Below are 26,673 nucleotides of genomic sequence, written 5' to 3' on the forward strand. Positions count from 1 at the left end.
ACCCAAAAGAATTGAAAACAGGTGTTCAAACAGATACTTGTGCATGAATGCTCATAGCAGCACAATTCACAACAGCTAAGAGGTGGAACAACCCAAATGCCCATCAGCAGATGAATGGATAAACAAAATGCAGTATAGCCATATGATGGAATAGTATTCAGCCATGAAAAGGAATGAAGTACTGGCTCATGCTACAATGTGAATGAAGCTCACAATCATGCTACGTGAAATAAGGCAGACACAAAAGGCCATGGATTGTAGGATTTCATTTATATGAAACATCCAAGATAGGTCAATGACAGAAAGCAGAGTAGTGGTTGCCAGGAGAGGAGGGGAGAGGAGAAAGGGGAGGGACTGCTTAACGGGGTGATGAGATGTCCTGGAACTTGATGGAGGTGGTGGCTGTACAACGCTGGGGATGTGAGAAACGCTGCTGGATTGTACATTTTAACACTGTTCATTTTAGGTTACGTGATTTCACCTCAATTAAAAAACTCCAAACACTCAAGCCACTGGAACCAACCCAGCCCCGAGCGGACAGGCCTGCCGTGAGGGGGACCACGGAACTGACCCACACTTCCTCAGCCCCCTCCGCGCTGCTCCCTATCCTGGATTCCTCTCCACGGAAGGCACCCAACCCCTTTAACCAACCTGCCCCAGCCCCTGCACGGGGTCATCACCTGGCTGAGTTCTTTTAATGAGATTTCCTTGTTGAAACATTGGAAGAGAAACTTAAAGAAAAACACATCTGACCTAATAAACCATAAATAGATTCATTCAGGTAGCCAAGCGTTACTAAAAGGAAAACTGGAGCACTCATGCTGGCCCCAGGCTAAGCACCCCGCACCCACTCCTCGCCACCCGTCATGCAGAGCAATGCCCAGCGCCAGGCAGTCAAAAATCGCACGTCTATTCATTGAGTGTGTGTGAAAGCAAAAGACTGGCCCCCAAGTGGACGGCGTGCAGGGCGTCAGGGCTGCGCCGCTGCCCCGGCAGCTCTGGGCTCCACGGCACCTCCTGACTTCCTCTTCCGGTCTCGCTCCTGGGCAGCCACAAAGTTCAGCAGGTCAATGGCGGTGACGACCCCGAACACCATCTGCCTCTTACTGGCCTTCCCGTTGCTGTGGTCTGGGGAGGGAACAAGGAGTGGGCTTAGAGGCGCCTCCGTGGGGAGCTGATGGAGGCAGCGCGCCCACCCCGCTGTCAGAGGCTGAGCCCCAAACTGCTGCCCTGGGGGCCTGGCCCAGGCAGGGAGGGCTCCGAGCCCCTGCCCTGAGCCTGCCTGAGTGTCCACAGGCACCTGGGTGCCCTGGGAGCCCGGGGTGGCACCCAGGGGAGCCCAACGACATGCCGTCTTCTCCTGACACGAGCTATGTGGGAGACAGCAGGGTCCTGACTTCTCTGAACCGTGCCCACCAGCTAGATGCCTGAGGGTCTCATTGATTCAAAACAGCCCGTGGATCTTCCTTGGTGCCCAAGGCTCAGGTCTAGGCATGCAATTCCGACACCTCTCACACCCATGAACTATGTCAGCTCACATCTCTGGCCTGTGATTGTCTTAAAACCCATGCCCTTCTCTTAGGCTCAGAATGAATGCCAGCTCCTGGCACCCACACTGTGCCGCCGACGAGCAGAGAGGGTTGTGGACATGGTTAATTTTATGTGTTGACTGGGCCACAGAGTGCCCAGATATTTGGTCAAACATATTCTGAGTGTCTTTGGATGAGACCAACATTTGACTGGGTAGACTGAGTAAAGCAGATTGCCCTCCCCAGTGTGGGTGGGCCTCATCCAATCAGTTGAAGGCCCAGATAGAACAAAAAGGCTGACCCTCCCTGAGTAAGAGGGCATTTTTCCTGCCTTTGGACTCTAACTGAAACACCAGCTCTTCCTGCCTCTTGACCCTGCTCACTGCCCCTGCAGATCTTGGCTCTTGCCATCCTAACCATGTGAGCCAGTTCCTTATAATGGGTCTCTTCCTCTATATACGTATCCTATCTGTTCTGTTTCTCTGGAGAGCCCTGATGGGTACAGCTGTCGTGATGCACACAGAGGGCCAGGCAGAGCTGGGGAGCGAGTGGGAAATACCTGGATGGATCCTGTTCTGCCTGACCCCATATCCCAGCACCTCCATGGCCATCTGTCCCTCAGGCCTTTGCAGGCAGAGGTCGCACAGGTTGGGGTGGGCCTACTCGGAGCACTTCACAGAAAAACAAGGGGAACCCAGCAGGGACCAGCTACCTGCCTTTCAGGGACTTGTAGGCAAAGGGGCAGCTTTGGAGAAGCCTGTCCAGGGCGGCGTCTGTGCTGCGTGGCCCCGCGGAGGAGGGCAGTCTGTAGGAGCCTCTGCAATCTGGCCCTACAGACCCCTCCGGGAGACTCTTGTCCAGAGCTGGGTCGGCAAACCTTCTGTAAAGGGCCATACAGTCTCTGTTACGACCATTCAGCTCTGCCAACACAGCCTGGAGAGCAGCCTGGACAGCGGTATCTAGCGTGGCTGTGTCCAGGCAAACTTGATTTATGGACCCTGAAATGGGAACGCCTATCATTTTTTTTGGAGATGTTCAAATACGAGTAAACGTGAAACGAAGAGGAAGAGCCCTCCCACCCAAGCTTGGGGGTCTGGGACCCTGGACACCCTCCTTTGCCCTGGGAGGCTGCGGTTCTGACCGCAGAGCTACCCCTGAGGGAGTGGGACGGCAGGGCGTACATACGTGCAGCCCCCCACCACTCCGGACCAGGCCTGGTCCCGCGCTGGGTCTAGAGCCAAGGACGGGAGAGAGGTAGACACGGGGCCGCCCCAGGCCCCGGGACCAGCCCTCGGCGGGGCGGTGGGCAGTCTGCAGGACCCCTCCCAATTCTCGTGATTTCTACAACCCTTGTCCTCACGCGGAACCAGAATGCCACCCTGGCCTGCAAAGAGGTGGTGAGGAGGCCCGGGAAGCGGCTTTGCGAGCAGAGTTATGAAGCACCTCGGGGACACGGCGGCCAGCACTCCCGCCCCCACTTACACTTACACTGGATCTGCTCGTGGACCACCAGGGCAAAGTGGTCCATCTCCAGGATGTGCGAGAGCTTGCCCAGTGGGTCGGTCAGGAGAATCTGGAAGAGAAGCCTTGGTCAGCGCTCACCTGTGCAGCCCAGCCAGGCCCTCAAAAGAAAGGAACACGAGGCAACGGGACAGGACAGGCATCGCTCCAGAAGGTTCTTTTGCTGATTTAGAAACTGCAGGCCCACAAGTCACGCCAAGTGACCCAGAGGCCCTGCTCCTTCCACCAGGTCTAGGTGGGTCCACGTGTGGCCACCCCCTTGGGAAAGGCTCCTGGACTCCTTGCTCCCCCACATCACCAGCGCCCAGGCTGCAGGACCCGCTCCAGCTCACTCTCAGGAGAGACCCTGGAAATGGGGAGGGCGACCCCAGGCCCCTCTCTCAGCCCAACTGCCATGGAACCGGGAAGTCACAGTGACCAGTTGCCCAGAGGGAAGATGTTTGCTAACGGGGAGAGGCCGGCATGGCCCCAATTTTTGTCACTGTAATCTTTCAGAAATCAGCCCGAGGAGGCTGTTCAGCGGTTCCAGCCTGCTCGGGCCTCGGGAGGTGGTTAATCTCATTCCCGGCATTCCACACACACGGGGCTCGGGCAGCAGGTGGATTCAGGCGAGGACAGAAACCATCTCCTCCTCTGGGACTCAGGTTTAAGTGACGTCTGCAAGTTGAACTCATTTGAGGCCATAACAGAGATCTTTCTGGTTTTGAATGATCCAAAGGGGAAGACAAGAGCAGGAGAGCAGTAGGTGGGGACAGAGGAAGTAGCGTGCGCGTCCCCCTCTCCCCCCCAGAGCTCTGAAAGTGATGGGCAGCCTGGGACTCCACCCGTAGAATTTTCTGACCACCAGTCACAGCGTAAGGCTCTTAGAAGTGTAGTTACAGACGGAGGGTGTTGGCGGCCCAGCCCCAGGCGACAACTGGTGTTAACAATGGCGTCGGGTCATCTGTTTCCTGTCCCAGAAAAACCCTTTATGGGCCTGGAGAGTCCTCCGCCTCCATGGCCTTCACGGCTGTCAGTTCCCTGGGACGGGTCACAGGGCTGGACGACCCCCTCCCAGGACGTGGTGAGGGGCTCCTCATCAGATGCAGGCTGGACAACCCCTGGGATGATTTCAAGCACAGCCCCAGAACCTAACCAGGTGCCCTTTCTATTTTGACTCTGGGGACAGAGGCAATTTCCCGTGAAAAGCTGTGGCTCACAGGGCCAGGGGAAGGAGTCGGCAGGGCATTACACTGTGTGATGGCGCGTTTGGGAGGCTGAGGCCCACTCAGCCTGTGCACAACGGCACTGGTCTGCGGAAGCCAGCTTCCCCCAAACGCTTGCTTTTATTAGGTCAGAAGACCACAGGGCTCAGGATTCCTCCTCCCCGCCGGGAAAACCCGGGGGTCAGGGGAGTCACGGCTCCTGGGGACCTCCTTGTGCCTCTCAATGCCAGGCGGCCAGACCCCCGAGGGGGCGGCAGGAAGGGCCAGCCCTGGGCAGGTGGGTGTGCCCAGGAGATGGGACCCACTCAGGTTTTATACCGTGGTACCTGGATTCTCCTGGGGACAGGATTTGGAACAAGGAAGCCTGGGACCCCGGCTGAAGGACATCCTGCCTCCTCTGTCTGTACCTGCCCCTCGGCGCCCAGAGCAGAGCAGGCACACTGCGGCCCCACCCAGCCTCTCAGTGGCAGGACATCAAAGCCCCCGCGTTGAGGCCCCAAGGGTCTTGACAGCACTAGAGGCCAGTGGGGCCCGGGGGCTCGGCTACGCCTGGGAGGAAGGGTGTCGCTGGAGGTGTGACTTGGCCTCCGACAGAGGGAACAAAATACAGACTCGATGTTAGCTGTGGCTGCCAGCTCTGCCCTTTGGCCCTCAGGCTCTGCCAGCTTGAAAACAAAACAGAAAATCGAGGAACCCACTGGAGCAGAGACCCGTCCTGGTAGCGAGAGGCAGAGGAGGCAGGAGCAGGCCGGCTCACGGGAGGCCAGAGCGCGGGCTCAGCCCTTCCCTGAGGGAGGGGCCGGGCACACACTGGAGAATCAGCACAAAGGCCAGAGACACAAGGGAACAGGACACAGCCACGGAAAGGAAGGGACAGTGTGCACGCCACACCGTGGGTGGATTTGAAAACGCCGTGCTGTGTGCAAGAAGCCAGACAAGGGGTACACACATAGGACTATGTGTGCACGAGTCTGGAGGGCGCACACCATCCACAGGAACGGGAAACACATCAGCCATGGCCTGAGAGGGGGTCAGGGATGGGCAGGGGCTCAGAGGGTCACGAGGAAGACTTTGGGGACCACAGATACGTTCGCTCTTGACTGTGGTGATGGTTTCATGGGTGTACATTCATGTCAAAATCAGGAGAGATCATGGGCCTCTCCCAGGGGGCTGGGCCTGGCAGGGAGGGACAGGCCCCACCTGTCTCTGTGGTCTCTCAAGCTTCGGGGAGTTAGAGGAGACGGGGTGAGGGGGTCTACGGGGACCATGCGAGAGTGATGGCAGCAGGGGTGGAAATGGCGAGAAATACCTGGATTCTGGTGACATTTCAGGTGTGCGTGTGACGGGGAACGAGGAAAACCAAACTCCTTGCTAGATTTGGGCTCTACCCCTTAGCCTTTCAAATATAAAACAGCCAAAAAGCCCCCACTGCCACTCACGGGCAGGTCAGAGGGTGACAAGGTTGTGGAGTGTCAGGGGCCACTGGGACCAGGGGGAGGGGATGTCCTGCCTCCACCCACCCTCAGGGACACGGACAGCAGTGTCCAGGTGGCTCTGCCCAGGCCCAGCAGAGGGTGGCCATCATTGTCTCAGGACAACCATGGGATCTGATCAGCCCCAGCACAGCAACGGGTGACGCTAGTACTTCCAGAACATTCTAGTTCTTATTAAATAATTAGGCATGCCAGGTATTCTTACATGAATGCATGCCCAGGAAAAAATTAGGGCCAAACGTTGTAGGAAGGAGCACGCTGGCTGATGCCCAACGCGGCTGAGATGATGGTCTCCGGGCTGGGCTTGCTTGCGTGGCGGAGATATGGCCGACGCGGGCGAGCCCGCCCCGATGGGAGCCCTCCCCACCCGGGCTTCTCCTCTGCAAAACTGGGGCGAGTTCTCAGATTTATGGGTTTGATGGGGGGCAGCCAGCAGGGGCCCTGCAGACCCCCCAGCGGTGCCGAGGGTTGGGGACCCGGCCCCCTGCCTTCCAGGACAGAGCCGGGTCTGGCACCTACCGCTCTGGCGAAGTGGATCTCGTACCTGTTTGAACTGCCTGTAGATGACTTTGCGAACCTGGTCTGCTGGCTGAACCTTCCCAGCGAGCAAGGATGACAGCATGTTCCCCAGAGTCACCATCCCCAGGATCACCCTGCAGCAGCAGGCAGGGGGCAGGGGTCAGAGGTCAGCACAGGCTCCTCTCCCCAAACAGCAGAATGTGCGCGCACGGCCGCCCTGAGCGTCAGTGTGGTCTCTGGCCAAACTCGGAACTCCTCTGAGAATTCAACAAGTATCCGCCGAGTGCCTCCGTGTGGCAGGAACACAGCAGTGACAACGCCCTGCCCTTGGTGCTGCCCGCCCAGTGCGGGGAGACGGTAAACTGAGCCCCTTGGGTATTTCTGTTCTGACAGGTGTCGAGGGTGACCAACCTGCTGGGGTGCTGGGACACAGGACTTTTGGGGCCAGCACGGGGACAAGTCCTGGGAGAACCTGCATGGTTGGTCACTGGGGCTTCCACTGTTCGACGTCCTGAGCGAGGCCAGTTATCTGCCACCCCCTCCCGCACACACACCGAGAGCGCAGCGGGGTGGGACAGAGGCGTTAAGGCCCAAAGGGTTACTACGGCCAGCCCCCTGCCCTGGCCGGTTCCCAGGGACAAGATGTCCAACGGGCAGTCTAAGGCTCTGGACATCCCTATGCAAAGTGACCAAGGTCAGCCGGTCAGCTGTGGGGTCCACATGGCTGCCCCGACCAGCGTGGCCGATGCGGAGGAGCAAGGAGCCCAGGTGGGCAGAGCTTGGGCGGGGGCCGAGACTGACCCCGACTCATCGACCACGGGCGCCTGGTCGAAGCCCTTCTCTCGGAGGATCTCGATGGTGTGCTCACAGGTGACCGTGGGCAGCACTGTCAGGGGAGCTGACAGGCTCAGCTCCTGGACTCTGAGATGCCACCACCTGAGGGAAGAGGGCAGGGCAGGGAGGGCATGAGCCAGGAGACGGGAGTCAGGGATAGACGCTCTCACAAAAGGGCAGCGTCGCAGGGGGAGACCGCAGGTACGGCCAGCCAGGTGTGGGACACAGCACAGGTGCCCTGGGTCCCAGGGATAAGGGTCCCGCAGCCACACATGTGGATTTCGAGGAGTGGTCTCTGCTCAGAGACGTCCTTGCCATGGCTTTTTTTTGTTTTGTTTTTTGGTGAGGAAGATCAGCCCTGAGCTAACGTCCGTCACCAATCTTCTTTTTGCTGAGGAAGATTGGCCTTGGGCTAACATCCGTGCCCATCTTCCTCTACTTTGTATGTGGGACGCTACCACAGCATGGCTTGACAAGTGGTGTGTTGGTGTGCACCCAGGATCCGAACCTGTGAACCACTACACCACGGGGCCAGCCCCACTCACCACGGCTTCTTCACCGTGAGGTCCTCCTCCTTCAGGAAGCCCTTCTGCAGCATCCATTTGTCGCTCAGGAACTTGGACCTGCAGGCGTCAGAAGTCACCAGGGCCTGGACCGAGGGCCCACTACTGCCTCGGCCCACATTGAGGGGCACATAGTTCTCAGCGGAAGCCCAGCATGCCTCCCCCGACCCCATGGGTCCAGCAGAGACCCTGGGTGGCTGGCTGGGGGCTCCAAGGAGAGGCCTGGGAGCCAGACTTTAGAGACACCAACTGGGAACTGCAGGTCAATGGGGGCGTCTGGTCAACCAGAGTACAGGGGCCTGTGGCTGAAGGAGCTCACAGCACAGAAGGTTCTGTCCAGGGACCTTTGCCATCAAGCCCCTGGGGGCTGCCTGGGCAGCCTCTTCCCCAGCCCTCCTCTTGTCTGCTCTGACAGAGGGAGCCCGCCCACCCGGGGTCAAAGGACACCAGAGCAGGCCTCGGCGACTGCAGGGACCTGGCCTCAAAGGGCCTCTGAGGACCAACGGAGTGGGGAGCAGAGAGGACCCGCCACCCCTAAGCCAAGACATGCTGAGCGAGAACACACTCATTCAGAAACACCCGCTCCATGTCTCACACTCACTCCATCTCACACACACTCCATCTCTCACTCACTCTGTCTCACACTCATACTCCATCTCTCACACTCACTCCATCTCACACACACTCCATCTCACACTCACTCCATCTCTCACACACTCCATCTCTCACACTCACTCCATCTCACACTCTCTCCATCTCTCACACACTCCATCTCACACACACTCCATCTCACACTCACACTCCATCTCTCACACACTCCATCTCTCACACACTCCATCTCACACACTCACACTCCATCTCTCACACTCACTCCATCTCACACACACTATCTCACACACTCCATCTCTCACACTCACTCCATCTCACACTCCATCTCTCACACACACTCCATCTCACACTCACACTCCATCTCTCACACTCTGTCTCACACACACTCATTCTGTCTCACATACAAACCACACTCATACTCACACAGACCTCCACACTTTGTTACACTCACTCTCACACATGCTCTCACACACACACGTGTGCACACACAGCAGGCCAGCTAAGCACAAGGGGAAATGGTTGTCCTCATGCACTGAGTGGGGTAGGCGGGCAGCCCAGGTTGAGGGCAACCTGGCAGTGGGCACCCCAATGTGAACCACCCCACACTTGGGAACCCAAATTGGGGCACCCACCAGGGGCAGCGGAGCTGACTGGAGATATGTAGCCCCCACAGCTCCTGGCCAGGGAGGCAGCCCTGAGGGTGCGGGCAGGGAGGAGGTGGGGTCTTTAGATCCTCACCCCTCACTGCCCCAGAGGCCTACTAGAGCAACCTCGGCCCACAGTTCAGCCAGTGACACCGGGCGGCCCATCAGCCCAGGGGACGGGAATTCAAAGCAGGAGGCCGCAGGACGCCATGTGGGGAGCTGGGCCTGTGGTCTCGAGAGTCGGGACACAAAGTGCACGAGTGCTCGGCACCATCGACCCGGAGGGACCCCAGAGGCCGCCCGTCAGCCATATCACAGCAAGTCCCCAGATACCCCCGCCAGCGTGTGGGCGAAGCAGCAGAGCCAGTGGGGGCGGGCAGGCGGGCATTCTTAGGGCGGCTCCGTCCTCGTGCTCCCTCGACTGATGCGCCAGGCCCCGAGCTCTCAGAGGAGCAAGGGGGCGTGGGGGCTGCGATGGAAACAGAGCTGCCCTCCTGGAGGAGCTCCGCCAGCCATGTCAGCACCGCCACTGTGATCGTGCGCTGACTGTTAAATGTGTCCAGGAGACCCAAGCCGGGGACAAGGCAGGCTGAGCAATCAGGAACTCCCGAGCTGGGGAGGGACCTCCGCCCCTCCCGTCCTCTTGCTGTGGATCTTGGGGGAGGCAGAGCAGGGAGCAGCGACAGCTTCCGAGGGGCGCCAGAAGAGGGGGAGCAGACCCCGAGGGGAGAGGAGAGCGCCGCTCACATGTAGTTGCGGACCGAGTCGGGCAGGATCACCACGCAGCGCTGGCCCTCCCGCAGCTCCTGGGCCGCCTTCACGGCCGCGGCCACGGCGCTGCCCGCACTGCCACCTGCCGAGAGGGCCGGGAGTCAGGCCTGCAGTGTGTTAGTGCGCAAGTGCGTGTGTGTGGATGCATGTGTGCACACCCGACATGATCTGGAAGGATCCGCGGGGAACCATCCACAGGGCCTGCCTCTGGGGGGAGGCACTGGGCTTGGGGTGCTGGGAGGACCCCCACTTCTCACCGTCCACCTACATTCTCCTCTTGCACCACTGAATTTCACATCTGCTCAGGATTTCACAACCAAGCCCTCCCCAAGGAAACATGAAGACCTGGAGCAAATGGGATTCCTCTCAGTGGGGAGGGCTGGTGCAGGGGGAGGTGCCACCATGGGGCTTGAGCCCAGAGGCAAACGCCACCAAGACCGACCCGAGCACCAGGGAGGGCCACGCTGATGGGGCCCCAGCACGGTCGCATGTCAGTGACCACTCACAGCCACCCGCAAGGCAGGCGACACCGTTCCCCACTTTACAAACAAGACGTACCGGGCCCAGGAGCCTGACTCAGAGGCAGCGGGACGGATTCCTAGAGGTGGCTGTGCCCTGCCTCGCCCCCATAGCCCCTCTGGGCTGAGTTACAGAGGCATCATGTAGCCCCCAGGAGCGTACCCCACAGGAAAAGGGGCCCTTCCTCCTAAATGATTGTGGTGGGCCTTCCTCCAGCATCGACCACTCAGGCTTAATGTCCCCTGAAGATGGGAACAGGGGACACTCTGAGAACACCACACATCCAACAATTATGATCAAAGTCGCCTTTTCATAACATTATCATTTTGGAAATTTTTTTCAATCAAAAGAGGCTTATTTCCAATCTCTAAGTTGGGGCTTGGCTGTCCAGGGACCCGGCCGTGCTGAGGGCCGATCTCCTTCCATTTCCTCTGTCCCCACCCCCAGTGTGACACAACACAGAGGGACGATGGCACATTTCAAATGACCGCGTGTTATATTCCCTGCATGAGTTTTAAAGTGGATGTGTGCTACACGTCCTCTCTGTATGTAAGTCCCCTTGATGGAGGTCAAGCCTCTTCCCTCATCTGTCCTGGACGGGCCTCGGAGCCTCCCAGAGGAAACAGAGCTGGCAGCAGCGTCGTCCCGTCTCCTTCCAGCCTCGGAGGCCTGAGTGACGGACACCCTCCAGCCTCTCCCGGCCCCCGGCCGAGAGTTGGACCCCCGTGGATAGGGATCCCCCACCCCAAGGTAGTGCTGGTCTTGATTGAAAGAAACAAGTGTCTTGAGAGCACTGGCCTCACCCCAAAACCCAACACCCAGATGACGGTGTGGCCAGGACCCTCCTCACGGTGGGGGCCCCCAGAGGCAGACGCTGCTCACCGGGCCCCACGACCTGCTCTGCTGGGAGGGCAAAGACAACAGCTGCTGCCCGGCTCTGTCAGGCTGCCGGGGCTCACCTGTGCCCAGACCCCTCACATCTCCTGCTCCTCCCTTCTCATTCTGTGTCCTGTGCCCCCGTTCTCAGCGAAGGTGTTAAACATGGAAAACAAAGCACATGGACCGTGGGGACCCCAGGAATATTGACCCTTCTCCGGCCACACTCTGGAAGGGCGCTCGACACCCCTGCACCTCGGTCTCCTGCCCTCGCCTGTGGGGGTGACCCTGCCAATCTGGAGGACAGGCAGGCGGACCTCCTGAAGGGCCAGCGCCCCGCCAGTCTCTGCACCCCGGCCGCCTCCCCCCAGCCCGCCCGCCGCTCACCGCACAGCAGCCCCTCCTGCGCGATCAGCATGCGGGCGAAGGTGAAGGACTCCTCGTCATTGCTCTTGAACCACTTGTCCACAACCTGCGGGCAGGACCCAGGCTCGGGAGGGGCGCGGGCAGCTGGATGGTGGGACCCCACAGCCCGCGTCTGCAACCTCACAGATGACCTCGGTCCAGGTGGCCGTGACCTTCAATGGACGCAGCCCCTCTTCTGGAATCCGGGGCTCACGTCCACAAACCCAGGACTCCACCTCTCCCAGTTCCAACATATTTTGCACGTAGCAACTAAAACCACCCTCCAGCCCCTCTGCATGGCCTTATGTCCCTGCAAAGTCAACTCTAGGGTCCTTAAAAAGAGCCTTTTCTGGGGTCCTTACCTTTCCCACGTCCACCTTGCTCACCTGCCCAGCTGCCTGGAGCTCGCTCCCTTTGCAGGGCTCTGACTTGTGCACAATGCTACACCCTTGTCTTTGCCCAGTGGGTCAACAGCACATACTCGATACAGCACCACACGTCCTAGTCTTGACGTTGGAGACTATGCTTCCTCTGGGTGCTGGTACAGTGCTCACTTTTCTGCTCCCACTCAGCAGGAAAGCCAGGCCAGCTGTGAAAGCCAGTAACTGGACGTGCCCTGAGGGCCAGAACTGGTCACCTGGCCTGCCCTGCACGGGAAGTGCTTTGGCCCACGTACCGTGCGGTCCAGCACCGTGGGGATGAAGTCATAGCCGATGCCCTCCACCTCGTAGGCTGTCCGCTCCGTCTGGTTCAGCTCCTCGGGCTCTGCCAGGATGGAGCCTTCGGGATCCACCCCGATGATCTGCAGAGTGGGCGGTGTAAGGGCTCCGTCTATGATCGAGGCGGCCAATTCCGCCGCTAACAGGCGCCTGTTAATGATCTGCCCGTGGGATGTGGGCCTCGTTCCCGGACCTTGGGGGCAAGACTCGAAACCCAGAAACCTAGGACTGGGCGCCGGGAAGATTACAAGGAAAATGTCCGGCTCAGGGCACTCAAGGGGACAGCCAGGGGAAGCGGCTCCCCAGGGGAGCTCCTCCTGTGCAGGGTGCCCCAGGACAGCCCGAGAGACCACCCCCGGGGGACAGGCAGAGCCGTGGGGACGAGGCGGTGCTGCGCACTGTCCTCTTCCTGGACAGCACAGAAACCATCAGAGGGAGAAGATGCGCTCAGCACCACCAGCCGGGTATTCCTACGAGCCCCTCCCCAGGCCCACTCTCAACCCCAAATCCAGTGCCCTTCCCCGACTCTCAAAGCCCCAAGCGGGGCAGACGCAGGACCTGAACCTAAGAGCTTAGAGCTTCTGGAATGATCCTTGGAGGCCACCCAAATCGACTCTCCCATTTGGGCACCTAGGCCTTGGGTCCCCCGGCCCCTTATCTCCCGGGCAGGTGCAGATACACCGTGTAAGACTCAAGGCTACGTAAGCAGAAATGTCGGAAACAAGAACTTTCAGCTCTAAAGCAGAGGCCATTCTGGGGGCCAACGCCAAGGAGCTTGATGACTGCACCCCCAAATGCGGTTCAGGCCGCAAGTGAGAAACACACGCCCGTCCAGCCCCCTCTCCCGGGCGGGGCCCACATGCCTCCCCCGGCCCCGAGGCCCCGGCTCACTCACTTTGCATCCAGGGCACTTCTCCTTTAGCTTCCTGGCAATGCCCGTAATGGTGCCGCCCGTGCCCGCTGAAGCCACCAGCATGTCCAGCTTCCCTGGTGGGGGAGAGCCCCCCTCAGGGAGAACATTCTCAGGCCGTAACCCAGCCAGCCCACAACTCTCAATAGTAAGTGAAAACATACTCAACCAAAATGAAGGCAGGTTATCAAAAAGTTCAAAATAAAAACTATTCTCAAATGTCAACAGCCTCTCATCATAGTCCTTTATCTTTAAAAAGCATTCGTAGTAACAGGGACCCAGTGAGTTTCATTTCAGTCTTTGCTAAACGTAACCGCTGAAACCCCTGTGAATCCATAAAGCCTGTCTGGAGGTGCGGTCGCACGGCGGGGACAGGGCACAGTGGCTCGGGAAGAACCAGGGTCTTCACCACGCCCCTGCTTACGCTGTTTGGTTTTGGAGGATGCGAATAAGAGAAGTGAATTATAAAAGGAAATGGAATAAGGCACTCAGGCTCGGCTCAGAAATCGTCTGGGCTCTCCCGCTGCCAGGTGCCAGCTCAGGCATCCTGCAGACAAGTCGGCGCGGGCACCCCTGCCAGGGCAGAAGGGCTGTTTTTGCCAAATGGAGGAATTCTCACACATAAAACCCGGGTGAGCAAATGCCTGTCCTCTGCCGCCTGGCTCCCGGGCGTGGAATGAGCCTGCACTTTTAAGCTAATGTCAACACCCAGTGCCCACACCAACACCAAACAGGAAGCCAAGGGTGCCAGCCTCCCTGCACCTTCTCCCTAAAGTCTCTCAGGGAAACAGCCCATCAGAAAACATCACAACCCCCACAGGCCTCGGCGCTGAGTTCGTGGAGAGGTACCAAGGAGCCACAAGTCCATACAGAGAGTAAGCTAATCGTTGATGTCACCCCTCGGGTTCCGGAGATGAGATAACCTGAATGCTGAATCGAATGGCCGGGTTGGGGCTTGATGCCAAGTGTCATTCGGCAACATGAAGCTCTGGCTGTGAGCCCAGCCCCAGCCTGGGCCACCCTCCTTCTCTGCGCTTGGGAGCTCCTACAGGTCTAGAGGATAGTCTGCTGGGTAAATAAATATGACTGCATGATATGTTTGGTGTTATAGGAGAGGCACGGGCAAAGTCCAAGAGAGCTCAACAGAGGGAGGAAACTGCTCTAGGGAAATGCTATATAAAGCATTTCACAGAGAGGGGAACCTCTGAGCTGGGTTTTGAAGGATGAATAGGAGTTTACCAAGGAGAGGGTAAGTGACTTGCTCTCTCCCAGGCAACCAGGGGTAGATGCAGTCAAGAAGGACAGAGGGGTTAAGAGAGAAATACACACCATCACACTGCTGCAGGATCTCCTCGGCGGTGGTGTCGTAGTGAGCAAGGGGGTTGCTGGCATTGCGGTACTGAGTGGAAAGAGAGCAAACGGGCGGCGAGTGAGGTCAAATCTACTGAACTGGCACAGCCACGGGACATCAGGTAAACAGCTCAGTGTAAGCCAGAGGGGATCCCAGCAGCTCAGGGCAGAGCGGGCAACGGCACAGGCAGTTTTAGGAACCTCAACAGATGCAAAGCATTAAACCCAGTTCTCCAGAAGGTGTGATCTCTGAATTAACTGAGAAGTGAGATAAGACAGAAGAGCTTCCGGTAAAAAGATTTTTATGCATTTCATGCCTGTAGAGAGCTTCCAGGGTCTTCGGCAAAGGGCATTCCAACCCAGCGCGCTGAGCTGAGCCCTCCGAGGCAGGCATGGACAGCAGAGAGCCGAGGGCTCGGCCGACCCCACCGGCCACGCTCTGGGGGGCCTAACCCGGCCGCGGAGAAGCCAGCGACCGCGTGCCAGGGCGCCAGTCCCCTCAGCAGCCCCTACTCCTGCAGATGCAGCACCACCCCCAAAGCCCGACAGAGATCCCCCCAGGAATGCCCACACTGAGCCCACGCCTCACCTGGTCCAGGATGTGAGAATTGGGGATCTCGTTCCTCAGTCTCCACGCCACCCCCACGTGTGACTCTGGGGAGTCAAATCTGGCGTTGGTGGGCGTCCTCACGATCTCGGCCCCCAGGGCCCGCAGGATGTCCACCTGCAGAGGAAGCCACTGCCTTCGTCTACCTGCCAGGCCTGCCACGCAGGGGCGGGGGCTCCCTGGAGATGGCCCCCATCCGCCCCGCCCCGCCCGCCTACCTTCTCCATGCTCATCTTCTCCGGCATCACGATGATGCAGCGGTAGCCCTTCACGGTGGCAGCCAGGGCCAGCCCGATCCCTGGGGACAGCACACGGGGTGAGAGGGGGCCACGGCATCCCCAGACCCTGCCCTGCGTGTCTGCAGCCCAGCCTTGAGCCCAGAAGGCCCAGGGAGAGGGCACTGCAGGATTCCAAAAATGCCCCACATCGTCCCCTTCTGCCCTCAAACGACGGAGTAAGGAGAGAGAAAGCTGGAGATAGAAATAGAAAGTCGTGTGCTCAGAGAGGAGAAGCAGAGGGGAAAACGTGAACTCCAATAACTCCAGCTTTCGCTGGGCACCCACGCCATGTCCTGGGCGATGTAGTTGGTGATAATGACCCCAACCACAACAGCAGTAAGAGCCAATACGGTCGAGCTCGCTGTGAACACGAAGGATCCTTCAAGAACAGGGAGAACAACCCTGAGGTGGTTAGAGGTTGGCAAGGCTGCCACTCCCACCATGGGCGTAGAGGGCACAGGCCCGGGGCCTCTCCTGCCTGGTTCCACAGAGGTCAGGGCCACTGTCCAGAGACAGAGCGTCAGGCCTAAGAGGATTATCGATAAGCCTTAAGATCTAATGGAATTTGCCTCGCTAGGTTTCAGACTTGCTTGGCACCCGTCACTCCTTCACTTCTGGAATGGGATCGTTCATCCTTGCCTGTGTGAGCGCTCTGTCTGGAGGCCCATAACTGGTCTGGCGTCACAGGTTCCCAGCTGGAGGGGAATCTGCCTCAAGATGCCTTATGCCCCAAGTCTCATCCATCTGGTTTAGATGAGATCTGGGACTTAGAGTAGACGCTGGAATGGGCTAAGACCTTTTGGGGCTATTGAGATGGGAGTGACTGTATTCTGCATGAGAGAAGGATGTGAACTTAGGGGGTCCGATGGCAGAGTGTTATGGACTGAACTGTGTCCCCCCAAAATTCACACGCTGGAGTCCTAACCCTCAGCACCTCAGAATGTGACTGCATTTGGAGATGGGGTCTTTGAAGGGGTGATTAAGGTTACATGAGATCACGTGGGCGGGCCCTAGTCCCATATGTCTGGTGTCCTCATAAGAGAAGATCAGGACACAGACACAGAGGGACAGCCACGTGAGGACGCAGGGAGAAGACGGCGTCTACAAGCCAAGGAGAGAGGCCTCAGGAGGAACCAGCCCTCCCACACCTGGATCTTGGCCTCCCAGCCTCCAGACTGTGAAAGCATCCATTTCTCTGGCTGATTAAGCCCCGAGGCTGTGGCAGCTGTCACCTCGTCTCTAGGACACTAAGATAGACTTTCAGTCCCAGGTGTAGCTCCTCGGGAACAAACTCCGACATCATCAACGCAGGCCTGGACGGCAAGATGTCAGGGAAGGCTGGGCTCGTGTGCAGGGGTTGAGGAGACTGCTGAGGAAAGAGGCCAGTGCATGCGGCAGCAGGTCACCCCAGGCCAGGGGACCCTCCTGGCTGGTTCAGCACCCACCTGTGTTCCCGGACGTCGGCTCAATGATCGTGTCTCCGGGCTTCAGAATCCCAGCCTGCTCAGCATCCTCGATCATCCGCAGGCTGATGCGGTCCTTCACGCTCCCGCCCGCGTTGAAGAACTCACACTTAGCCACTGGGAGCCAGAGAGGAATCAGGAGAGAGGGAGAGGCCCCCCGATCCCAGACTTATCCCACTGTCCCCTCCCCATTAACACCCCAGGATGCAGGGACAGGCTAGGTCTTTCCAGTTCTGTAAATCGCCCCCTCTCCATTCCCACCTCCCACCTGCACCTGGAGGAGGATGCTCACCCCTCGGAGCTTCTCCCGCCCACCCATCCCACCCACCGTGGACCACATGGCAACTCCGAGTGAATGAGACAGAAGCCCCCCAAGGAGCTACCCACCAGGTGGATGGACCAGACCCCCTCCCATGGGGCAGCACAGTCCCAACAGCGACAGCCTGAAGGGGGTTGCTGATTTGAGCCCCTTAATGCAGGGCAGATGGCCCGGCCATACCCGGAGGCCCCACCAGATGACTTGATGTCCTGAAGCCACGGCCCCCAGGTCACACCTCCTGACTGGGACCCGAAAACCTTCCACATCTCCTCCCATCGTCCTCCTCCCCTGGGAGAAACGCCCAGTGACACGGGGCTCTCCGCGCTCTCCCCAACCCAGCCACTGAGACATCCTCTCCTGCTCTTTCCTTGTGGGAGGACTCTCCCCCACCTCTTAAAAATACGTTGTGTTTGTAAAAGGGGGAGATACTTCCACATGTGATTGGAAGGACCGGGGCGGGCCCACAGCAACAGCAAAACCACCTCCCTCCTAGTTTGTCCTGGTTTCTGAAAACCCACCACTAGACAGACTTTATCTTGAGAAGTAGGAGAGGCCTCTGCCGAGACAAGTGTGTGTGTGTGTGTGTGTGTGTGTGTGTGTGTGTGTGTGTTAGCACGTGAGGTAGACAGGGGCTGCCTGACTATTCAGCAGGCCTGCGCCCCAGGACCCTTCTAGGTCCTGAACTTGAACCATTTAGATAATTCTAACTCGCCCATGGGAGGGCCAGCATGAAGCAGGGATCCGAGCTGACCAGCCAATGGCCTCAGGCAAGCCACGTGACCAATCTGAGCCTCAGTTTGTCCATCTATAAAATGGAAACACTAAAACATACTTCAGGAGTTACGGCTAAGCTTTGCATCAGGCCATGCCTGCTGGGTGCTAGTTAATGGTCTCTATTATCTGATGAAAGAGCACAGAGCAGGCCCTCTGGGCTTTGGGGGTCTCCGGGGGCCATTCCGACGTAGCCTGCATGCCCCAGCCCTGCCCGGGAGTGTGGGCTGCTCACTGCTTTTTTAGTGAGGTCTTTCCCTGGAAGGTGGAGGCAGGAAGGCTCTGAGGATGATGCCCCAGGAGAATCAGCCATCACGGCGCCATCCGTCCCCAGGGGGTGCCACTCCCAACAAGCCGACCCTCAGGACCCCAAGCCCCACCACACGATCTTGCTGATCTGTCCCCTCCGCTCACTCTGCCCGGCCGCGCTGCACCTGGTCCCCCTCCGGGGCCCCTGCACCTGCCGCTTCCTCTGCGACAAAGCTGAAGCCTACTCGGCCCCGTGTCGGGGAAGACACTCCCACCCTCTTGTGTTCCTGGAAACAGCTTCCTGCAAAGAAGCCCCTTCCCCACATGACCTAGATAAGACTGGCGGGGGACCCCCTTGTTTTCCTAGGACAAGGCCAGACAGCCCCCCAAACTCCCACTGTTTGTCTTATAAACGACAGAGGAGCTATCTGTCCCCACAAAACTAGCCAAACACAGAGATACCACTTCCCGCCCAGCTGACGACCGAGACCCCTCATCTCAGAGACCGTCCCGGTGGTCCCATCACCCCGGCGGGAGCTCTTCTACTCCCCCCCAGAGAAGGCGGAGGTGGAAGGGCTGTGCGCTGCTTCTCGGATCTTGGGGCCTCCCCCTCCTGCAATAGCTGAGTAGGATCAGTGTCCCTCAGGCTCAGGGGACTTCTGCCCAAATGTGCCTCCTGGGTCTAGACACGCTCTCTCCTTCACCCGGACCTCAGCGCACAGGTCACCTCGTCCCTCACCACTGACCCCAGAGCGGCCAGCTCAGTCACCCTGTTGCATTATCTTCCTGTCTTACTTGATATGGTCTCGATCCTTCATTAACCAGCTTGTTTCCTGGCCTCTGTGCCCCCGAGAGGGTCTAAGGGGTCCCCTACCCCCCTGGCCCACCGAGCCGCTGCTAAGGACAGAGGACGCAGGACGGAGGAATCAGGGTACTCACAGAGCTCACACTTCAGGCCAAAGTTCTTCCCGATCTTGTTGATTCTCACCATGGGAGTATCCCCAATTTTCTTCAGGATATCCGGCAAGATTTTGGGGGATTTTGTCCTAAAATAGAGGAGTCCATGATTATTCAGAAAACAGATCAAAACAGGACCAGCCTTGGCAGTCCAGCACATTGTTTTAAATAAATCAAGAAACAGATCAAAGAATTGGCTTTAATGAGGGATCTGAGTGGTGATGACAAACCTACTCGTGGAAATTAAAAGGCCACAGTCACATTAACACACACGCACGCGAGCATATGAGCACACCTCACAACCTACGGAAACGAACAGTGCCTGTAGTTCAGGCAACAGTCAGCCACACGGACGCCATTCCCTGGGTTTGAAAACGCACGATGGTATCGTTAAGACAAGATGGTAACGTAAGACACAATGGTAACGTAAGACGGCGTCAATGGGCAGCTGGGTGAAGGGGACACAGGACCTCTCTCATTATTTTTGCCACTTCTTGTGAGTGTTCAATTGTTTCCAAATAAATAAGGGTAAACTAAATAAACACTTAGTTTATTAGTTTAGATATATAGTTTTAGGTTATAGTTTAGACTTCAAAACAACAAGTCCTGGTCCATCCAACTGGGGACCTTCAATTCCTTTCCTCTCTCGACTCCTGGGATATCTCCTTTTCTTTTCTTTGATGAGAAAACTCGTGCCGACCCCAGGGTGGAGACCCTCACACTGTGTGCCCACCAGGCAGTGACAGGGGCCTGGCATCACTCAGAAAGTGTCCGGCACGGGCAGTGTGACACACGATACTCGAGACAGAAGAACAAAGACCACGGCTGGTCACGTGGCCCTTGAGGTCAGGGTCAGGACGGATGCTCAGGTGGACCTCCAGGCTCAGAGCGGGCTTTCCTTATCACAGACCCTCTCCCTTCACATTCCAGTGGCCGGCCCCCTCTCCCCAGGTTCTTCCACCCGACACGCTGGTGACAGGTGACAGGTGGGGGTGGGACGGCCGCTGCTCAGCAGCATCTTTCTGTGTGGGTGTGACCGTGACACAGTGTCTCCTGAATGGCCCCACGATGCTTGCTCCTTCCTCACTCTCAGGGACTGGTGCCACACTCTCTCCCCAGGGGTCTGTGTCAAGCATGTGCTCACTGAATATTCATCCGGGAAGATGCACAGCTGACTTGAGTTTCAAGACATGCAACAGCTTCTCACGTCCTTGGAGTTCTCAGTTTCCTTTCCACGGGTCTCAAACTCGAGTGAGCCCCAGCCACCAGTGCGGGAACCCGTTAAACTCGCAGACTACTTGCCCCACCCCTAAGGTGGTGCCCCAGCTCCTCGGGGGGCCTGGGGCAAGCTAAGGAAGTCTGCATTCTACCCGCGGCCCAAACAGCGGCTAGACCCACGGCTGGAATCCACTGCGCCCTTCCAAGGTGGCGAGGAGCTACAACGGACACCCCAAGCCACACCGGAGCAGGCTCCTCAAAGATGGTGCAGGAGGGATGGTGGGGTGAAGGGAGAGGCTGGGGGGGCAAAAGGCTCCTGACCCGAGCCCCGGAGGGAGGCCAGGCCCTCTGGGGGACACTGGGGATTGATTCATTACCTAGTTAAAGCCAAGGCAGGACACCTGTGGGGCAGGAACAGGAGGGCTGGTGGGTGGCTGAGTCATCCCGCCCCCACCAGGGCTGGTGGGGAGCTCTGGGTTCCCGACTCAGCACCGGGCCTTAGGGGGTAGAGTCCCCGAGAAGCCTGCCTGATGTGCTCAGGGCAGGAGCCCTGGGAAAGAACCTACCTCAATTGCTTTTACTTTGACAGCCCAGGACGATAACCTCACAGCATCTTAGAAGAAACCCCAAACTCCTTACCAGGGACGGGGCCCTGCCTGCTCCTCCCTCTCCTCAGTCCCTTCTCTCTGCTCTTCTCACTCTGGTCCTCTTTCTAAGCCCACCCTCACTCGGAACCGTCTGGAATCCCCTTCCCCCAGTATCACGTGGCCAGCACCTTGTGCCTATCCAGGTACCAGTTCCAGGGCCGTCCCCAAGCTGCCTCGCCAGGGCACCCTCTGTGTCATCACCCTAATGCTCTCACCATCAGGGTCCCCTAGGCCATCTCCTTCAGGGGACCTCGGTCTAGTGTCCTCCTCGCAGGTGAGCCCAGCTCCCTCATAACCGTGTGCCTGAACTGAGACAAGCGGTTCCCAGATGGGACGGCAACCCCTTCAGAGCTTTCTAGAGGGCTAATTCGGCCACCCTGTGAAGGGCAGGTGTGATGCTTTTTTTACGGCTTGGACAGGATAGTGTCCTTTCCAGCCCAGGCCCAAGGGTTAGAAGCTCAGGGAGCCCTGGGGAGTCCGGATCTCTCTTCCCCACCCGCCCCGACCCCAGCAGCCACGCCCCGGCCTCACGCAGGCTTTCAGCCCACTGGTCTGGTTTGTCTTGGCAGCGAGGGCTCATCCCGCCCGGCTGGCGGCCAACTTGACCTCCTGAGCTCCTGGCACTGAGACGTGTTTAATGTTGGGAGCGTCTGGATTTGTACATTTTCATTTTCATCTGTTGGCCCCACTGAGGAGCGCACCCCCCTCCCCAACCCCCAGCTCTGACGTTAAAATCAATAACCACAAACTCTTACACGGAATAAGAATCAAACATCTCAAGTCATGTTCTTTGACTCGTTTGTTCTACTTCTGTCTGGGAGATTATACTAAGGAAATAATAATCCTAAGACATAGTGAGTGAAGTTTGAGTTTTGTGAAGGCTCAGGGATTCGTGTCCCCACCCCCATAGATCCTACACCTGGAACATGGCACAGGCATGGCAGGTGATCAATAAAGTCGTCGCCGTACCGACGACATGGATGCGGTGTTTCTTACTGCAGTTGTTCATAACGAGATAATTGCAAACATCTCAAAACCCAACAGGCAGCTTAAAAATTATGGTTTATTCATCCCACAGTCTCTGTCTAAGCACAAAAAGAGCCCACCATAGAAAAATACCTCATGACCAGGAGAATGTTTGCAACCTAGAGTTACGTAGAAAAGTGCAGGCATGATGCTAATGACTGAAAATCCGTACACTCACCTCAAACACGAGTGTGCAGCCAGACGGGTCTGGATTAGAAACCTCACCTCTACCGGTCACTCAAAGCACGTGACCTGGGCACAGACCTGGGTGCTAGCTACAGGCACACAAGCCTTGGCCTCTCTGAGCCTCGGTCAATTCATCTATAAAGTGCCACCCGCCTGCTCAACACCCATCCAGAGTGATTACAAAGGGGGTCACACCCAAGGTCCGCCTGGCTATGTGGCCTCCAGGTAACAAACTCTTCCTTCCAGGTAATGGAGGGACCATCTGGGGATCGTGACCGGGGACTTACAAGGCAGTGTGGTGATGCGGAGAGTCGGTGATGGGTCTGCCCAGCTGCCAGGTACACCTGCTCGGGGCATCGGGGCGGATCCACAGGCACTCCTGGGCTTCCTTGTCTTCCGGGGACCCCTCCGCCAGGCTTCCTTTCCCCAAGGGTGCCCCTGAGAGGTGCGGGCACTCTGCAGACCCTTCTTCTGCTTGGGGTATCTCGGAAGGCATGCTGGGATCTGTCAAAGGGAGGGGGAAGAGACAGTTTATGCCGTTTCCAAACAGTGCCGAAGAGTCTGCTTCGATGTGGCTGGATCCAGGGAATTCTGCTCAGCTGGCCTCCTCTGGGTGTGGGGCTCCACTCTCAAAGAGCTCAGCAAGAACAGGCATAAAAACGTAGGCAGCAGCTGCCGTGGAAAAGAGTTTAGTGGTTTCTCAAAAGGTTAAACACAGAACTACCGTGTGACCCAGCAATTCCACTCCTAGGCATATATTCAAAAAAACGGAATGGATATTTGCATGCCATGTTCATAGCAGCACTATTCACAATAGGCAAAATGTGGAAACAAGCCATGTCTCCATCAATGGATGAAGAAAATGCGGTATATCTACACACTGGAATATTATTCAGCCATAAAAAAAGGAATGAAGTTTTAAAATCTTCTTAACATGCATGTGCGTGTGTGGGTGTGTGGGCATATGCACATGCACACGTGCACACACACAGATGACTACACAGAGGTCATGGATATGTTATCTAGCTTGACTGTAGTGATCTTTTCACAACATATACATAAATCTAAACCAAGCCGTACACCTTAAATACATACCAGTTTTGTTTTTGTTTTTTTTTTGTGAGGAAGATTAGCCCTGAGCTAACATCTGTTGCCAATCTTCCTCTTTTTACTGAGGAAGATTGGCCCTGGGCTAACATCCGTGCCCATCTTCCTCTACTTTATATGTGGGCCACCTGCCACAGCATGGTGATGAGCAGTGTGTGTGTCCGCACCAGGGATTCAAACCCACGACCCCGGGGCTGCCAAAGCAGAGCATGCGAACTTAACCACTATGCCACCAGGCTGGCTCCAAATACATACCATTTTCATATGTCAAAGCTATCTCAATAAAGTTGTTTTAAAAAGACTACATTGATATGATGGAAATAATAAGAGGAAAATGGAGATAATAATAAATATATTTTTTATCCTAAAAAAAAGGAATGAAGTTTTGATATATGCTACAGCATGGATGGACCTTGAAAATGTTCTGCTTAGTGAAATAAGCCAGACCCAGAAGGACAAATAGTGTATGATTCCACCTAGATGAGGTCCCTAGAGTCGGTCCCTAAAATTCACAAAGTAGAATCGAGATTACCGGGGGCTAGTGGAGGGGGAGTCATTGCTGAATGGGTACAGTTTTTGTTAGAGGTGATGAAAAAGTTTTGGGTACAGATAATGGTGATGTTTGCACATTGTGAATGTATTTAATGCTACTGAATTGTACACTTACATACGGTTAAAAGGATAAATTGTGTTACCCATATTTTAATCACAATTAAAAAAAAATCACATGGAACCTTAAAATAGATGAGACAAGAAACAAATCAAAAGAAGGAAAGAAAAGGTGACCCCACACTCAAAGACGAGGCCCCATCGGGCTGCAGCCCTGCCCGCTCCTTCCAGTCAGGACTGAACAGATGCCCGCCCCCATCTTCAGAAAGACCAAGACTGAATTCAGCCCCTCTTCTGCTCCCTTTGATTCTCACACTGGACAGGAAGACAAGTCCACAGCTAAATGCAGCCACCACTCACCAGATTGATGACTGCAAATTCACCCCAGTTTAGACTCTGTAAGGAGACGTGACACCTAAATGTAATTAGGTCTCCTGGATGAAATCCTGGAACAGGAGGAGGTTAAAGGAAACCAAGGAAATCTGAGTAAGGATGGACTTTAGTTAACCTAAAGGAGCTCATGGTACTGGATGTGGATGAGGGTGGTCTCTGATCACACCCCCACCGCTGTTCCCAGAAGCAGGAGGGACCCCAGACCCCAGCCTTGTGCCTCCTCTGCTCCCCAAGACACTTCGGGAGGCAGTTTTGCTGTGAAAAGGTCGAGTGGCCCAGGCGGAACTGAGCTGAAGGTGCCAGGGCTCCTCACTTGCAGCTGTAAATAGAGGCTGGTGGACCTGCTCCCTTTCTTCCGCCCACCGGCCCAGCTCTGGGTATGCCGGCCATCAGCAAAGATGGAGGCAGCCCCCAGCTGCTCCCTTTCTTCCAGTGCAGGTGACCAGATGCAGACCAGCGCCCAGCAGATCGCCACAGATGCCCAGGCCAGAGCCTGTGCAGAAGGGAGGCAGAGACCTCCCTACCCCTTTGAAATTCACATCCCTTTGAAATTCACCAGGCTTTCCGGAGGGAATCCAGCCTCCCAGCCTTTCTGCCCCAAACGTCCCTAGAGCGGGGGTTCTTTCAAGTCTTGGGATCACCGACTTCTTTTTCAGAGGTTCGAATCGACCACGAAGCCAGCACGGATGTCCCGCGTCCTTCTTCCCCAACCTTTTAAAAAGCCCGGCCCTAAGCGGAACGGCGACGTCTCTCCGCGGTGCGCCCGAGTCGCCTGCAGGGAAGTGAGTCTTCCACCTTGCAGAAGCCCCTCTGTAGTAGATCCCCCATCCCCATCAGAGGCCGACAGCCCTGCTGCACCCAGGCCGGGTGAGCGCGCGCTCGGCCGCCCGCCTGGCCAGAATGCCGCGCAGCCCCGGCCCAGAGACTCAGGCAGCCGCGCGCCTCCTTTTTGGCGACTTGCCTCGCCTCGCCTGGCGCAACCTCCGGCAAGGTAAGGGGCCGCTGGAAACACAGATCGCAGGCGACCCACTCTCCGAAGAACCCAAAGGCACTCGGTGGGACGCCCACTTGGCGACCCGCGTCCGAACTCACGGGCTCTGGCCCGGCCGGCCTGGTCCGGCTGCCCACGGCCACAGCACCCGGCGGCCCGACGCACATGCGTCCCGGGGAGGCGGGCTCACCTGGAGCCGCCCGGCTGGCTCCTGCCGCACCTTAAACCGCCAGACCCTCCCGGGGTCACGACGCCCCCAAGGGCACGCTGCACCCGTCGGCCCAGAGGGCGAGAGCTAGGGCCAAGGGTGAGGACGGTACCACTCCTCTTTTAAAGTGGGAGGCCCCCGGTGGGAGATCGAGACCCTACAGTGGATCTGGACACCGCTGGGTCACCTGCACTCCTTGGGAGGCTGAAAGTGTTGCGCTCCCGCCCCTCCCCCACTTGCCCATCCCATTCCCCAGCTCAGCCATCCGCCTCACCTAGGGTTCGGAGAAGTGGGGGTCGCAGGGCACCCTCCCTCCAGCCCCTGAGCCCTGAACCCCCCCCCCTCGTCCTCACGGGCACCCACCTCGCGTGCCGCCCGCGCAACTCCGTCAATATTTTCCCCGCCCCTTACGATCAATGGAAAAAAGTAATTTGCGAAACAGCCATTTCCCATCCAAAATGCAGCGAGAAATCAATGATTGGCACCATTACGGCCAGTCTACCATACATTCCCTCCCAGAGTCCCAGCTCGACGCGGTCCGCTCCGCAGCCGCGGGAGTTGGAGGGGGGCCCGGGGCCAAGTGGACGTGAACCCCCGGCTTCAGGACCGTGGGAAGACTCTTGGGAGGCGGAGGGTCCGGGGCGCGGGGGGCACCGGCCCAGCTCCGCCGCGTCCAGAGGCGGATGATGCAACTCGGGCGGAGGGGTGGGGCGACCCAGGACCCCCGGCTGGACCCCAGCCCGACCGCTCTGCCCAGGATGGAGAGGGGCTCCGCCGGGCGGGTGCTCACCTGGACGGACACGCGGGAAAGGGGCGGGCTGGGTGCGTCCAGGCGCGGCGAGCGGGGCCCCGACGGCTGCCGGCGGAGACGAGACGGCGGAGCACGCCGGCCTGGCGGGGACCCAGCGGCGGAGAGCGGGCGGACGGCGATTGGCCGAGAGGCGGGGGCGGAGGGCCGGAGCCCGGCCAATCCCGAGCTGCCGAGCGCCCCGCCCGCCGCCGCGCTCGTCCCGCCCCCTCTGTCCAGCCGCCGGCCCGCCCCGCCTCCGCCCCACCCCCACCCCGGACCCCGCCCCCGCCCCAGACCCCTATCCGCCCCCGGGACCCCATCACTACCCCACCCCACCCCTACTGCCCCGCCCACACCCCCCACTCCCCATTGACGCAAGAGCGAGCC

General features: G+C 57.9%; 1 protein-coding gene across 5 annotated transcripts; it reads right to left on the reverse strand.

The window, feature by feature from the left end:
* Nucleotides 1–247: 247 nt before the first annotated feature.
* CBS (cystathionine beta-synthase) lies at nt 248–26,368 on the reverse strand. 5 transcript variants are annotated; one of them, XM_058523176.1, is made up of 16 exons: nt 26,287–26,368; nt 22,476–22,692; nt 19,094–19,200; nt 16,798–16,932; nt 15,293–15,372; nt 15,057–15,191; nt 14,447–14,516; nt 13,103–13,194; nt 12,165–12,290; nt 11,471–11,555; nt 9,665–9,770; nt 7,647–7,724; nt 7,069–7,203; nt 6,293–6,401; nt 3,018–3,102; nt 248–1,128 (listed from the first exon to the last, which is right to left on the reverse strand). In XM_058523176.1, the coding sequence occupies exons 2-16, from the start codon at nt 22,682–22,684 to the stop codon at nt 971–973; spliced, it is 1,710 nt and encodes a 569-aa protein (XP_058379159.1). In that variant the 5' UTR covers nt 22,685–22,692; nt 26,287–26,368; the 3' UTR covers nt 248–970. The 5 variants fall into 5 exon arrangements, with proteins under 5 accessions (XP_058379159.1, XP_058379158.1, XP_058379162.1 ...); XM_058523175.1 differs by having other exon boundaries at nt 3,012–3,102; XM_058523178.1 differs by lacking the exon at nt 248–1,128 and adding an exon at nt 2,246–2,409.
* Nucleotides 26,369–26,673: the final 305 nt, after the last annotated feature.

This window comes from Diceros bicornis, chromosome 27 (assembly GCF_020826845.1).
Source record: "Diceros bicornis minor isolate mBicDic1 chromosome 27, mDicBic1.mat.cur, whole genome shotgun sequence".
Lineage (NCBI taxonomy): Eukaryota > Metazoa > Chordata > Mammalia > Perissodactyla > Rhinocerotidae > Diceros > Diceros bicornis.